Below are 14,323 nucleotides of genomic sequence, written 5' to 3' on the forward strand. Positions count from 1 at the left end.
GTCAGATAAAATGTAAGCAAGACATGGGTGTCTAGCTATCTTGATTCCTCTCCACACTCGTTTGAAATGACTGATTATAGTGTAACTTTTGAAACATTCTCTGAAGGTCTATTTATGAAATAGAAAACAAAAAACGAAAAAAAAAATGCAAGGCCTACAATTTAAGAAAAAAGTGAAAAACCTTAACGTTGGATTGATTATACATTAAACAACAATCAAGTGATAGTAAGAGATGAACTCTACATTACATGCATTTAAAACTCTTCATCTGATCATGCAATCACACTACTAGCCATATCATTGTTACTCCGCCGATCTCTGCATTCTTCCTCGTCCATAGTGTCGCATAGATCACTCCCTCTAGTCTCTGGCAATCCAACCGTAAACAAACCAAGCAAACCTATCGCAAGACCAAACAACCCGAATGACCAGACCCCGTTTTTCCGACCAGCTGCTACCATAATAGGACTGAAAACACCACCAAGCACCAATGCCTGCCTAGCCATTGCGATGGCCGAGTTCCTCACACATGTTGGAAACAACTCAATTGTGTAAATCATCTCCATGTTAAAAGCCGAACATGCACAAAAGTAAGACATTAGCTCTAGTACCAACTGTAACGCCCCGTGGTTCTTTATTCTCATATTTTGTAACGCGAATATGAGAACGCTAGAGATCCCTCCCAAGGCCGTAAACCCGATGAGTGCGTTTTTCCTGCTGAGTTTATCGACAAGGAAAAGCGTGATGAGGTTCGCTGGCAAGTCCATCAAAGCGTTAAACGCTGCACTCATATAAACGTTGAAATCAAGATTTGATAACGCTAGAGGCATCCCGTAATAGACCAAACCGATCCCAAACGCAACCGCCATCACCGTGGATACTCTCTTAAGTGCCCATCTCTTCTCCACCAACACCTTCATGGCTGCGTAGATGTTAACACTAGGCTTCTCATCTATGTTTTCTTGCTCCTCAAATGGTAAACTCATGGTGACATCGCTCGAAGCAACCCTTTTGAGAATCGAAATGGCTTCTTCTCTACGACCTCTAACGAAAAGCCACCTTGGAGACTCGCAAACGAAAAACCGAACCATGACGCAGTATACCATGGTCGGAACCGAGGTCCATATATAGAGTATCCTCCATGAGTTCCCTCGGTTTATATAAGCCATGGCAGGGAGAGACAAGAAACCGAGCATGAACCCGAAGAAACTCATGATCCCCACACGTCCTCGCCACTTCTTCCCGACCAGCTCCGTCGAGAGAACTAGAGCACACGTCCCGACAGTCGCTCGACCAACCCCGTTAACGAACCGAAGAAAAGCGTAAACCCAAATATTAGGCGAGAAGACCGTAAGCATCGTTGATATCGACATGATGAGACAAGATAGAAACAGCATGTTCTTACGACCCATCGACGAATCAGCTAGCGTTGAGAGAACCAAACCTCCGATCAAACATCCGACAAAGAAAGAACTCTCCGGCAAGCCCTTGACGAACGAGCCGGCGCATTGGAGACTCCACTCTGAGATAACGGAGACGTGTGGAGAGAGATTCCATGACCATGCGGTTTTGGGGAGGATGCAGATGTTGGAGACGGAGTCGTGGCAGAAGGAGTCTGACTCGGTGCAGTGCCACGTGGGTTCGAAATCAGTGAAGACAGAGATGAAAGTTTGTTGCGCGTCGAAAACGCCGGAGAAAGAGACTAACGTGGCTTGGAGAAACTGTGCCCAACCAAAGCTTCCAATGTATCTTTCGATGGTCTCGTCGAGGGACCTTGGTGGAAGCGAGTTTGAATCTGTAAGAAGCGGCCGAGTTGGTTCAGCCATGAATGGTTCAGGAGTTTCCACCTTTTTTTCTTGTTATTGTCTTGCGGAGAACATCTGATGGAGCGAGTCTTTCGTTCTGCTTTTATTACAGAAGTTGTTTTTGACTTTTCCACATGGTAATGAACCTAACTATTTTATTCAACGGTAATGATTCATTCAAGTTTATAAAATTTTAAATGCTTACAGTATAAGAATTTTTCTTATGCATTTGTATGTTGCAGGAATATAATTTTATTTTATTTTTCCTGATGCTGTTATTAATTTGTAGTGTCATGGTTTAATGATATAATGTTAGTGTTAACCAGGCCGGAGGAAAAAAAAGCAACAGTTGAATTAAAACAATTATTTTCGTGGTCTTTGATTTGTTACAGGATGAATTGGTTGTTTGAAATCACGAGACACATGTGCGGAAGAAGTTTATACCAAACTTGGACTTAGAACTATACAGAGTACAAACTTATCGTAACAGTTTTTTGAGGTATTTTCTAAAACATACAACTTTCGACTTGTTGACTATTATACATCGTGTTTTCATTGCGTACATTCATTTCGAATTATACTATAGAGATAAATAAAAAGCTTAACCTCATCGCTCAATTTAGAAAGTTGTCACATGTTAGTCTATCATTTGTTTTTCCCTTTCTTGTTATAATCAAGTATCTTTAATCAATATAATAAATGTGAAATACACTAGTTTTCTTCTGGCGTGGACTCGCAAATAAATGATACGTGACAAACACATAACGTTGCTGGCATTCTGATCCTTGATTCGTTTGGGCCATCATGAAAAAAATTATGGATGGAATACTAAGTTTGTCTAGGCACATAACGTATAGAGAAATTTCCAGATCGATCGTGTATGTAGTATATATAATTATATATACTAACAAGAGTGTCACATGTCTCTCAAAATACTAAACTATATATATATATATATATATTAATATTAAAATAATAGGTATTTAATTTTTTTTATTCTGTGACATTTTGCAACCAAATTTTGTTAAAAATGATTAAGACAGCATCCAAAACGGAGGAACAATACTGGCTTTTGGACCTCTTTTACATAACGGGCTATTTTATTTTTATTCTGGTAGAGTACGATTCAAGAAACGGGTGGAGTGAAGAAAATTAGAGAAATTAACTTGGGACTTGGGATAACACAAGAGCATCTAATTCCACCTTGACCACAAGTCATTCTTTTCCTTATTCCATCTTAATCACCACGTCATCCTATTATTATATCATCCCATCCAGTAAATTTATATGACCTACCTGGCCGCGTATAAGAAAGGTAACAATAATGGTTGCCGCGTTAATTTTGTCAGTAAAATAATAATAAAGAACTGTGAACCAAAGGTCAGAAGGTGCCTTCCTTCATAAATATTCCAGCAAAGAATCTTATCTCCATCAGGAAAATCATATTTCAATTCGAAGAAGAAGCAAACAACATGTCTACGGGTATGGGGAATTTCTTACGGAAGTTGGGAAGTGGTAAGAGCAAGAGCAGTAGAAGTTTTAGGGGAGAGAGAACGACGTCGTCCTCTGTCTCTAATGAACCATCACCGTCTGATGCTTCACTCTCAGTTTCCGACAAGATCAACGCCGCCAAGAAGAAGTACGCTCTCATCCCTGATCGTTTCTCTTCCTTGGACCAGGTTCTTGTTTTCTTTCTTGTTCATTAAATCTCATTTTATGATGTTGACTTAGACTTTTGATCACCATGGTTTCTGCCACTTCCACGTTCTTTGAGTTCTTCAAAGTCTTAGACCATCATTAACGCTGAAACCGTTCACGTGGTTTCTCGTTCACGTGGTTTCTCAGAAATTTTTTTTTTATTTTTTATCTGAAAAAAAAAGTTCAAAAAGGAATCAATCATCAGTGGGATTCGTAAACATTGCAAAAACCCTTTCAAGATCAGTCATTATTTCATACTTTCTGTGATCAATTTTTAGTAGTTTTGTGAGATCCACGTACTAATTTTTCTTTAGAAACCATCTAAACTACCGCGATAATCTTGCTCTTACTTTTGAGTATCTATTTGCTGTAAAAAATAGAAATGGTTATCTTATTTTGTATTATCCAATATTTTTCGTTGACATTGAAATATAAAATGTATTTATATAAGATAGTGAGTTAAATATCGGTGTACTACTAAAAACAATTTTTTTTGTCAGCAAAAGAAAAACAATTTAGAACGGACAAAAAAATTATTAGTCGTAAATTATTCATTCACATATTTTTTTAAAAATAATACCTAAAAGATAAAAATGGATATTTATTCAATTTTTAGTATTTTAACATTTTTAAAAATATAATTTTCTGAGTTTTACCAAAACATAATTTGGTATATATATATATATATATATTTTTTAACACTGTTTAATTCAAACATTTCCTGGAACAATAAATGTATGAAAAAGGACTAGAGATGTAATGTGGTTGATGAGTTAATGAATGGTATTTATTTTTAAAAAGGTATCAAAAGCACTAAGAGAAGCTGGTCTTGAATCATCAAATCTCATTCTCGGAATTGATTTCACAAAGAGCAACGAATGGACTGGTAAACTATAGAAAAGAAACACTACTTATATGGTAATAAACTATACCATATACAGAATGTAACAGGGTGATCACCGTTCTGTTTATTTCAGGGAAAACATCCTTCGAAGGAAAATGTCTGCACGCTCTTGGAGAAACTCCAAATCCATATGAAAAGGCAATATTTGTAATAGGCCAAACGTTAGCTCCTTTCGACGAAGACAACCTCATCCCTTGTTTCGGTTTTGGTGACTGTGAGTTATGTTTTCTGTTTGTTTCCCCCAAGAAAAACATCTTCAAGCTTTGTTTCTAAGACTGTTGTTCTTTCTTGCGTTATCTAGCAACGACCCATGACGAGGAAGTGTTCGGTTTCCACAGTGATAACTCTCCATGTCATGGCTTTGAAGAGGTCTTAGCATGTTACAGGAGAATCGCACCCAACTTACGTTTATCAGGTCAGTAAAAAAATATTTACCTTCATTACCAAATCATAAGCTTCTGAATAAAGTCTTGTTCAAAAGGGCCAACGTCGTATGGACTGCTTATCGACGCTGCGGTCGACATTGTTGAAAAGAACAACGGACAGTTTCATGTTCTGGTGATTGTCGCTGATGGGCAGGTAAAGTTCAAAGTTCAAACTTTATAAAACAAAAAGTGCATGGACACATAATAGCAAATGTTCTAAAAATCGGTGTAAGCGGCACCCGTTTAAACAGCAAATCAGACCTAAATGAAACGATTTTTATAGAAAGTTTTTCTTTAAAAATTGGTCTAGGCGTTCATAGTCGATTTAGGCCGTCTAAACAATAATCCAAATAAACCGCATAATAACCGGCTAACGATTATTTTTTGAGCATTGATAAATAACAAGACCACATTCTGAATGGCTTAGGTAACGAGAGGTTTGGATATGCCTGAGGGAGAACTCAGTCAACAAGAGAAAACAACTATAGACGCCATTGTAAACGCAAGGTGAGACAACATAGATTGCTTTCACTTCTCAACTCTGTTTACTAAAACCTCCTTTTCACATTGCAGCTCATATGCATTGTCGATTATTTTAATCGGTGTTGGAGACGGTCCATGGGAAGACATGAGGAAGTTTGATGACAAGATTCCTAAGCGTGAGTTTGACAACTTTCAGGTATCATCTCATTTTTCAACCCCTCTTCCATCTATATTCTGAGCTTCTTCTTGTTCTTGATCTTGATATGCTTCTCTCTGCAAAGTTTGTGAACTTTACAGAGATCATGAAGAGAGACACACAACAGTCTGCCAAAGAAACTGCCTTTGCTCTTGCTGCTCTGATGGAGATTCCCTTCCAGTATCAAGCCGCAATCGAACTCGGCTTACTCGGGTACTTGAATGTCTCTTTGACATAGTCCAAGAGACAGAACAGAGCTATTGTCTGTTTTTTGTTTCTGTCCTAACTGCTTTTGATGTTCTTTTCTATAAAGGAAAACGACGGGCTTAGCCAAGAAAATAAACCCAAGGCCACCACCTGTTCCTTACACGCCTCCAGTTCGCACTGGACAAGCATCATCTGACTCAGACGAACAAACTCAGGTCCCAGAAACTGTTTACTACCTTATTCTGTTGCTACCTTTAGTCTCATCACATCTCATCTCCTATTGTTTCCTGTTGAACCAGAACTGCCCTATTTGTCTGACTAACCGAAAAGACGTGGCTTTTGGCTGTGGTCACATGGTAAGTTTCACCCCCCAAGAAGCCTAAACTGTTTACCTACCTATTACAGTATCACTCAAACCCATTCATGAACAAGAACCAGTTTACTCAGGTTTGCAAGTTTCTTGTTTGCAGACTTGTGGAGAGTGTGGATCCAGGATATCAAACTGCCCCATCTGCAGAGTACTGATCACAAGCCGGCTAAGGCTTTACACGTGATCTCTCTGTGCCTTTGCACATAACAAAACCCTTGCACATACTGTCTCAGGTTTACCAAGTGTCTCTGACATTGTTCTATAATCAGATTGTACCTATTAATTTCCTATGTACTATATATGTTAGCTTGCGAACGAACAAGATTGACGAAGCAATGTACAAAAACATGTGTAATGTGTTTTACATTTTTATTCTCTGTCTATCAAAAAATGTTTGAAGTGACTGAATCTTGCACCAGTTTGATAACCACAAAGCACGCCAGATTCAAACAAAAAAATAAAATAAAACATGAACGGCCAATAGACATGCCTATCTTGGCATCCATTACAGTAGCTCTTTCTAAGAAGTGATAATTCATTACTGAGGTTTGGTTGTGACCGTGTCATTTGGCTTTGGGACTGGTTGAATTCTTTGGTAAGGCTTCCTGGTAAGAGTCTCCCCCCTTAGAGCAGCCACGTATCTGTCGTTGGTATCCTGCTTCTGTTTCAACTCCCCGAGGTACTCAGCTAGCCTCTCTTGGTTTACTTTACCCATCATCTGACCAAATACATTGCAGAATCAGAGAAAAAATACCACAAATAAAGTTTAGAACTTTCACTATGACGAGCTAGTATCAACCTCAATAAAACATATCCTTTCATGCTTAACAAATCAGCCCTCTAGATTAATTAATACAAAGCTATGATCAAGACACTTAATTAAGTCAACATTGTTAAGCTGAGTAAGAACTCAGATACATAAAGCACGAGACAAAACGAACGTGTTCAAGATATCATTCAAGAGAAGTCAACACAGCAGCAAGGCTTCTATAGAGACTATGTAACTCAAATAAACTGTAACCATGAAGCTCAGTAAAGTAACTCAATTTCTCAGGTAGCATAAACAGGAGACACAACAAACATCAAGCTGTTCTACTCATCATTTAAGATAAGTCCACACAGCAGCAAAACTTCTCCAGAAACTAATGTATAAACAAAAACGTAACTATAAAGCTCCAATAAACTACCTTTGCGACAATCATCAATAAAAAAAAAAGTTACATGTTTTATCACAGAACAGCTATCATTAAGCTGTCTGATAAGCCCCAGACACCACAATCATTAAGCTGTTTGATAAATCCACACAGGAACAAGGCTTCTCCAGAGACTTATGAAGCTCAACAAGCTAGCTTTCCGGCAAGAATAAAATAGAAGACAAAGCGACATGTTTCTATCACCGAACAGCTAATCATGGTCGGTAAAAAGAAATCCTAAATAAGGAAACTTGCGCCGACAACATCAGACAAATGCATAGTTTTCGAGTAAAGGAAGCATTTTTATGAGATCCTATGATACATACAACGGTTTCGGGTCGGGCGGATTGTCGGAGCCGGGCCTCGAGCTCCGGGTTAGTGGAATTGGTGGCCTGCATCACCCCATAGCCGATTATCCCAGGGATAACACCGCATACGGTAGCGAACGTGAAGAAGAAGGATCTCGAATCTCTCGTCTTCCTCACTAGCCATCTCCATGTATCGCTCTTCTCATACAAAAACGACATCGTTCTCTCCCTCCGAGTCACCGTTTCTACTCACCGGAGGTTTCTTTAAAGGTTCACACACTTCAGCGTAAATGCAAATGCCCCCTATTGTTCTTTACATTTTCAATATCACCCCCAAAGATTATTATGTTTCAACTTTTACCCCAATAGTTTAGAAATTAACTTTTAGCCCATTAAGTTTGTTTTATGACAACAACAACAACAACAACGTTACTTAAATCCGGTTTACAAGGGAGAAATAGAGGTGTCGAGTAATTAAAGGACGTTCAATCAGTTGTAAACTCTTATCAACTCCAACCAAAACGAAATATAATTCTGAAAAATTATATGTTCTTTTTGATTTAAACAACTTTTTTTTCTTTCAATTAACGCTTGAAGAGAATGCTCATGAACATTGACTCAAGAAGAACAAGATGGATCCAAAGCTGTTGTTCTGTTTGCCGCAAGGAGATGCATTGTTCAACCCTCTTAATACTATGTTTATTCAAATGGCTTGCATTCTCGTCTTCTCTCAGTTGTTCTTTCTCCTTCTCAAACCATGTGGTCAAGCAGGTCCCGTTGCACAGATTCTCGTAAGATAAAAAAAAAATACATTTCTTGTATTACACGCAACACCTTATTTTTAGGGCTTCTTAAAATAATGTGATTGTTTTTTTTTCTTTTCAGGCTGGTATTGTGCTGAGCCCTGCTCTGCTCTCAAGAATCCCTAAAGTCAAAGAGTTCTTCCTCCAGAAAGATGCAGCAGATTACTACTCTTTCTTCTCATTCGCCTTGCGAACATCTTTCATGTTCTTGATCGGTCTTGAATTCGATCTACAGTTCATGAGAAGAAACTTAAAGAAAGTCACCGTGATAACCATCAGCTCTTTTGTGTCTTGTGGTCTCCTCAGCCTCGGGTTCTTCTATCTCCTCAAACCTTTACTACACATCAAAGAGGACTACTTCACGTTCTTCTTGGTTCTGTTCATTACCTTGTCCAACACGGCATCTCCTGTCGTCCTCCGTTCAATAGCTGATTGGAAACTCAACACATCTGAGATTGGACGGTTGACTATCTCCTGTGCATTGCTCAATGAGTTAACAAACGTGGTGGTCTACACTCTAATCATCGCGGTCGTATCTGGTAAATTGATAGGGGATCTCTTCCTATTTATTTTCATGACAGGAGCCCTAATCTTGCTCAATAGGTTTCTAGCTCCATGGCTCCCAAAGAGAAACCCTAAAGAGAAATACCTATCAAAAGCTGAAACATTAGTCTTCTTCATCTTCCTTCTCATCGTTGCCATAACGATCGAATCATACGATGTTAACTCATCGGTTTCGGTTTTCATCATCGGCATAAACTTTCCAAGGCAAGGGAAAACTCACAGAACGTTGATAAACCGGCTTAGTTACCCGATCCATGAGTTTGTTCTTCCGGTTTACTTTGGTTACATTGGGTTCAGATTCAGCGTCATTGGGTTAACCAGACGATATTACATTGTTCTCGTTATTATAGTGATTCTAACCTTAGTAGGGAAGTTTATTGGTGTGATAAGCGCTTGCATGTACCTTAAGATCCCCAAGAAATATTGGCTTTTCTTACCAACCATTCTCTCTGTTAAAGGCCATGTGGGTCTTCTTCTTCTTGACGCTAACTACGCCGAAAAGGTATTTTCTTCATCTACATAGTTTGATGATTACTGCTTCGTTCTAAAACTCTCATCATATTGTTTCACCCTTCACATGGCTCCCAAAAAGAAACCCCTAGGGTTAATTAATCTAGACATAAAGGTTTAGAGTTAAGCTGTAGAATTTAGGATTTAAGGTTTAGAGTTTAAGATTTAGGGTTTAGTGTTTAGTAGTGGAGTTTTGAAGATATGATTTTAAATTTTTAAAAATAAAATAAAATTAAAATTTTCAAAATAAAAAATGCTAGTCTGATCATTTTAGTTTTTAACGGTTATTTTTGTGATAAAAACTTAAAAATGTCTATCTGATAGAATTGCCTAATTATCAACCATTATAAATGCTGAGAATTTTTTTCATATATACTAACTTTCACAATTTTTAATTTTCTCTTTTTATTTATTTTTAGTGGTATAAATTTATTGAGAGTTTTATAGTCGATTTTCATATATTTTCACTTTTTTTTTATATTTACTTTTAGTTGTGAGAGATTCAATAATGTTGATGCTTTTATGGTCGATTTTTATTTCTTTTTTCACATTCTTTGTGTGAATATGCCTGTAGAAATGGTGGACCACAACTATTCATGATATGGTGATAGCGGCTTTGGTGATCACGACGCTATTAAGCGGTGTCCTCGCGTCTTTCATACTTAAAGCAAGAGAGAAAGACTTCGCTCACCAGAAAACTTCGCTTGAATCTCACGACACCAGCGAGGAGCTACGCGTCTTATCTTGCGTCTACGGAGCCCGCTGCGCTCGTGGTGAAATCTCTCTTATCTCGTCCTTGAGCGGCTCTCATGGAGGCTCCAAGCCGTTCACGCCTCTTCTCATGCACCTCGTACCACTCCCGAAGAAACGAAAGTCCGAGCTGTTGTACCACGAGCACGATGAAGATGTGCATGTAGATGATGACTTTGGGACTAACGAAAGTTTGATGGTCAACGATTCTATTGACTCGTTTGCCAAAGACAGCAAAATCTTGATCCAACAGGTGAAGCTCGTGACGCAGATGGTTAGCATGCACGAAGAGATATGTAACGCAACGGAAGATCTTCGCGTTAATATTGTGTTTCTTCCGTTTCATAAACATCAGAGGATCGATGGGAAGACTACAAACGATGGTGAACATTTCAGGCAGATGAACCGTAACGTTCTAAGGCATGCTCCATGTTCGGTTGGTATATTGGTTGACCGGAACATAACCGGGTTTCAACAACCGCATGGGTTTGGTTCGGTACAAAACGTTGCGGTATTGTTCTTTGGTGGTCCGGATGACCGTGAGGCTCTAGCTTTGTGTAAATGGTTTGCTAACAACACATTGATACATCTTACAATCATACAGTTCGTTCCCGAGGATTCACATCCAGAGTCTCCAGTTAGGAATGCGACAACACGAGATAGTAGTGAGGTCCTTATAGATGTCCAGGGAAGAGACCAATCGGAACATGAAGCAGACCGAAGTTTATTAGAAGAGTTCCACAATAGGTACCTTACTAACACTCTCTTCTAAAATTAGAGCCGGTTCTGAGCACAGTCGGATGAAACATTAGTTCTGAGCACAGTCGGATGAAAAATTTATACATATGTCGCATGGTTTCTAAATTGCCAAAAATATTATTTTATTAAGATTAGCTTTAAGATATTTATAACCTGGCCTTAGTGCAACTCACACTTTCATATGCAACAGGTTTGTGTCAACGGGACAAGTAGGGTTCATAGAGAAGCGTGTGAGCAACGGACCACATACGCTGACGATTCTAAGAGAGATCGAGGAGCTGTATTCACTCTTTGTGGTTGGGAAGAGCAGAGGAGACTGTCCTATGACGGTGAGAATGAAAGATTGGGAAGAGTGTCCGGAGCTTGGTACTGTCGGAGATTTCTTCGCTTCTTCTTTAGATGTAAATGCTTCTGTATTAGTTGTTCAAAGACAAAGAAATTCACATGATGACTTTATAGATGATTAGTAAACATTTCTTAGTTTCAGCAGTAATTATCTTCTCTATTTAATCTTTTTTGCATTGTTTAGAGTTTATTAAGGTTTCATGTGTGGAAAAAGGGTTCGGACCTAAACCCTAAACCAAAACTAAACAGTTTGGTCTCTTAGAGCACCTCCAATGGGGTTTTTCTATTGGGAGTGGTCTTAGCTCTTGTCTCGGAATAACGATACCACATGCATGGTCGGCTCGGATCTGCGCACATCTTAATGATATATTGTTCTTGGCGTCTAAAATTTCCTAAGATAATATACATAGACTCCCAAATTATGTTAAAACTTATTATTATTATTATATATATTTTTTTTTTTACTAAATGTTATAGCCTCTAAAATTTTGACACCTGTTCACATGCCCTAGTGAAAAGAAATTTTTATGGAACTAAAATTTCAGCAACTAGGGCTAATCTTCAAGGCTTGGTCTCTCAGCTCTTGTGCTTCCATAGTATCACAAAGACTTGACCCTTTGGTCTCAGGAAGAAGCAAAACAAACAACCCAAAACCCGACATTGCAAATCCGAAAACCGCGAAAGAGAGTGATGGAACATGTCTTCCTACAGAAGCAATGATAGGACAACAAGCTCCTCCAACCACAAGGGCCTGCCTCAGCATCGTCATAGCGCAGTTTCTCACGCATGTCGGGAACAGCTCAACGATGTAAACAGCCATCAAGTTGAATCCAATCCTCGCACAGAGGAAGGAAACAAGTTCTAAACCGAAAGCAATCTTTGTTCTTCCGAAGAGGCTTAGGAAGAAACATAGCACTCCTGATGCTCCTCCCACTAAGGCATTGACAAGAACAGATCTTCTTCTGTTGAATCTCTCCAGCAAGATCGGTGTTATGACAAATGAAGGTAACTCAACCATTGCGTTTAGGGATTCGCTTAAGTAGATGTTGAGTTTTATGTCTCTGACGGCTAATGGAACTCCATAGTAAGACATACCTAACCCAAACATTATGATCATAACAACCATGATTCGTCGAAAAGCCCAGTTTCTGATAAATAAATCCTTGATCGTGTACCTTGGAGCCTGCTCTGGGGTTTCTTGTTGTTGAAGTAACCTAGAAGAGACTGATTCCAAGTAAGCCCTAGTTTCAGGTGAGATTATTTTGAGTACTTCAATGGCTTCGTGGTTCCTTCCTTGCAGATGAAGCCAACGAGGAGACTCTAAGGCGAAGAAAAGGAGAAAAATACTGTGAACAACAGCTGGGACGGATGTGCACAGATAAAGAACTCTCCAGGAAGCGTGACGAGCAAGGTAAGCAATTCCAGAGAGAGACATAAACCCCAACACAAAGAGAGTAAAAGGAATCATAGTAGCTCTAGGTCTCCACCTTGTGGAAACTCTCTCGGATATCAAAACTAACGCGTACGTACACGTCTGAGAACGCGCGAAGCCGACCAAGAACTTCAAGAAAACGTAGCTCCATATGTTGGAAGAGAAGAAGATTGAGATTCCAGTTACGGACATTGTTGAAGTCGATAAGAAAAGCAACTGCTTGCGTCCCAAGAAACCATCAGGGATCGTGGAGAGTAAAACCCCTCCTACTATAGAACCCATGTAGAAAGCAGAGGTGGGGAGACCTCTGAGGAAAGAGCTCGAGCACTCGAGATCGAACTCTGAAATGACGGATTTGCCCTTGAAACCGTTGTCCCAATCCCAAGCTGACCTAGGTAGTCCACACATGTTGGTCGAGTCCGGATTGCAGATCGTGTGGTCGAGACAATGCCATGTAGGGTATGCGTCTGTGAAGACGGTGATGAATATCTGCATGGAGTCGAACGTAAAGGCAAGCCCTATAAACATTATCTGTAGAATCTGCCGGAGCCCAAAGTCCGATAAGCTTTCTTCAACGATGGTATCAAACGTCAAAGTTGAAGAAGTATCTTCAGCTTCGAGATGGGTTAACAATGGAGCTGACGAACTAGCCATTGTTGTAGCTCTAGCCAAGTGAGTTATTACATTAATAGCATATTTATATGTATGGTTAAGAGATTTTGTGATCTGTGATGGTTGTCTTGTCTGAATCAGAGATCACGAGAAATCTCATATTTTGCATTCAATGTGTGTCATCCATAACGTGATCGTTAATGATCGGTTACCTATAGTTAGAGGCTAGAGTGATACACAAATCAAGTGAAGCATATTAATGCAAGTCACAGACTCAGTACACAGGACGATTCACATGTATGGGAATACATATTTCCAATGTTGAAAAATTTGTTAGTTCAGTGACAATTTTTTTTTTTGGTAGTTAGTAACTGGACGTTTTGTAGTGGACTATGATTAACCCCAGTCTCTTAGTGGGGATTCTTAGCTTCATCTAAAAGCTAAGAGACGGTTCTTAGCTTTTCTTAGATTTTAACTAAGAAAAGCTAAAAACCGTCTCTTAAATAAGAAATATAAGAACCGCCTCTTAACCGAAAAATATTTAAAAAAACAAAAAAAATATCAAATCATGGGTTAAGAACCCGGCTAAGAAACCGGGTTAATCATGTCCTAAGACTACACAAATTATTCAGAGCTTAGATAAAACCTGTTTTTTAACTAATTGTTAATTTATTTAATATATATTTTACACTATATAAAATATTTAAGTTTTGAGTTTAATTATAAACTTATTTTGATGAATTATCAAAATTAGATATACAAAACAAAAGAAAATAGATAATTTTGTAGATTTATACTAACATTGTTGCTTAATCAAAAAATTTAGATCAATTGAAACCGTCTGTAGGCAATTTATAAACTGATTTGGATTTTATAAATTGAATTTTAAGAAAATCGGTTGGGGTATGACCGACCGAGTTACCGTGTACACCTATTTTTAGAAGCATGCCTATTTCTGT

The 14,323-nt window shown here is 38.7% G+C and overlaps 5 protein-coding genes across 5 annotated transcripts; 2 read left to right on the top strand and 3 right to left on the bottom strand.

Moving 5' to 3' along the window:
* Positions 1-91: 91 nt before the first annotated feature.
* LOC103832412 (organic cation/carnitine transporter 2) lies at positions 92-2,770 on the bottom strand. Its single transcript, XM_009108409.3, has one exon. The coding sequence runs from the start codon at positions 1,824-1,826 to the stop codon at positions 273-275; it is 1,554 nt and encodes a 517-aa protein (XP_009106657.1). The 5' UTR covers positions 1,827-2,770; the 3' UTR covers positions 92-272.
* A 280-nt stretch (positions 2,771-3,050) lies between these two features.
* On the top strand, positions 3,051-6,463 carry LOC103832414 (E3 ubiquitin-protein ligase RGLG4). The gene is made up of 11 exons (XM_009108411.3): positions 3,051-3,484; positions 4,305-4,389; positions 4,481-4,621; positions 4,709-4,822; positions 4,889-4,986; positions 5,260-5,339; positions 5,406-5,511; positions 5,597-5,724; positions 5,825-5,933; positions 6,018-6,074; positions 6,189-6,463. Exons 1-11 carry the CDS (start codon positions 3,278-3,280, stop codon positions 6,270-6,272), a joined length of 1,209 nt encoding a protein of 402 aa, XP_009106659.1. The 5' UTR covers positions 3,051-3,277; the 3' UTR covers positions 6,273-6,463.
* On the bottom strand, positions 6,413-7,871 carry LOC103832413. The gene is made up of 2 exons (XM_009108410.3): positions 7,608-7,871; positions 6,413-6,806 (listed from the first exon to the last, which is right to left on the bottom strand). Exons 1-2 carry the CDS (start codon positions 7,806-7,808, stop codon positions 6,627-6,629), a joined length of 381 nt encoding a protein of 126 aa, XP_009106658.1. The 5' UTR covers positions 7,809-7,871; the 3' UTR covers positions 6,413-6,626.
* A 225-nt stretch (positions 7,872-8,096) lies between these two features.
* Positions 8,097-11,503, top strand: LOC103832415 (cation/H(+) antiporter 2). Its single transcript, XM_009108412.3, has 4 exons — positions 8,097-8,380; positions 8,475-9,458; positions 10,041-10,963; positions 11,166-11,503. Exons 1-4 carry the CDS (start codon positions 8,222-8,224, stop codon positions 11,440-11,442), a joined length of 2,343 nt encoding a protein of 780 aa, XP_009106660.1. The 5' UTR covers positions 8,097-8,221; the 3' UTR covers positions 11,443-11,503.
* Positions 11,504-11,779: 276 nt separating this feature from the next.
* Positions 11,780-14,284, bottom strand: LOC103832416 (organic cation/carnitine transporter 5-like). Its single transcript, XM_009108413.3, has one exon. The coding sequence runs from the start codon at positions 13,404-13,406 to the stop codon at positions 11,862-11,864; it is 1,545 nt and encodes a 514-aa protein (XP_009106661.1). The 5' UTR covers positions 13,407-14,284; the 3' UTR covers positions 11,780-11,861.
* Between the last annotated feature and the right edge of the window lie 39 nt (positions 14,285-14,323).

This window comes from Brassica rapa, chromosome A07 (assembly GCF_000309985.2).
Source record: "Brassica rapa cultivar Chiifu-401-42 chromosome A07, CAAS_Brap_v3.01, whole genome shotgun sequence".
Classification (NCBI taxonomy): Eukaryota; Viridiplantae; Streptophyta; class Magnoliopsida; order Brassicales; family Brassicaceae; genus Brassica; species Brassica rapa.

What these genes read in the sequence shown, in the direction of transcription:
- LOC103832412 (XM_009108409.3), bottom strand. Translation starts at nt 1,826, where the DNA reads ATGGCTGAACCAACTCGGCCGCTTCTTACAGATTCAAACTCGCTTCCA.
- LOC103832414 (XM_009108411.3), top strand. Translation starts at nt 3,278, where the DNA reads ATGTCTACGGGTATGGGGAATTTCTTACGGAAGTTGGGAAGTGGTAAG. An exon ending in TTGTTTCGGTTTTGGTGACT is followed by an intron (nt 4,622 to 4,708) that starts GTGAGTTATGTT and finishes TGCGTTATCTAG; the next exon opens with CAACGACCCATGACGAGGAA. An exon ending in ACCCAACTTACGTTTATCAG is followed by an intron (nt 4,823 to 4,888) that starts GTCAGTAAAAAA and finishes CTTGTTCAAAAG; the next exon opens with GGCCAACGTCGTATGGACTG.
- LOC103832413 (XM_009108410.3), bottom strand. Translation starts at nt 7,808, where the DNA reads ATGTCGTTTTTGTATGAGAAGAGCGATACATGGAGATGGCTAGTGAGG. An exon ending in CCGCCCGACCCGAAACCGTT is followed by an intron (nt 6,807 to 7,607) that starts GTATGTATCATA and finishes GTATTTGGTCAG; the next exon opens with ATGATGGGTAAAGTAAACCA.
- LOC103832415 (XM_009108412.3), top strand. Translation starts at nt 8,222, where the DNA reads ATGGATCCAAAGCTGTTGTTCTGTTTGCCGCAAGGAGATGCATTGTTC. An exon ending in GTCCCGTTGCACAGATTCTC is followed by an intron (nt 8,381 to 8,474) that starts GTAAGATAAAAA and finishes TTTTCTTTTCAG; the next exon opens with GCTGGTATTGTGCTGAGCCC. An exon ending in ACGCTAACTACGCCGAAAAG is followed by an intron (nt 9,459 to 10,040) that starts GTATTTTCTTCA and finishes ATATGCCTGTAG; the next exon opens with AAATGGTGGACCACAACTAT.
- LOC103832416 (XM_009108413.3), bottom strand. Translation starts at nt 13,406, where the DNA reads ATGGCTAGTTCGTCAGCTCCATTGTTAACCCATCTCGAAGCTGAAGAT.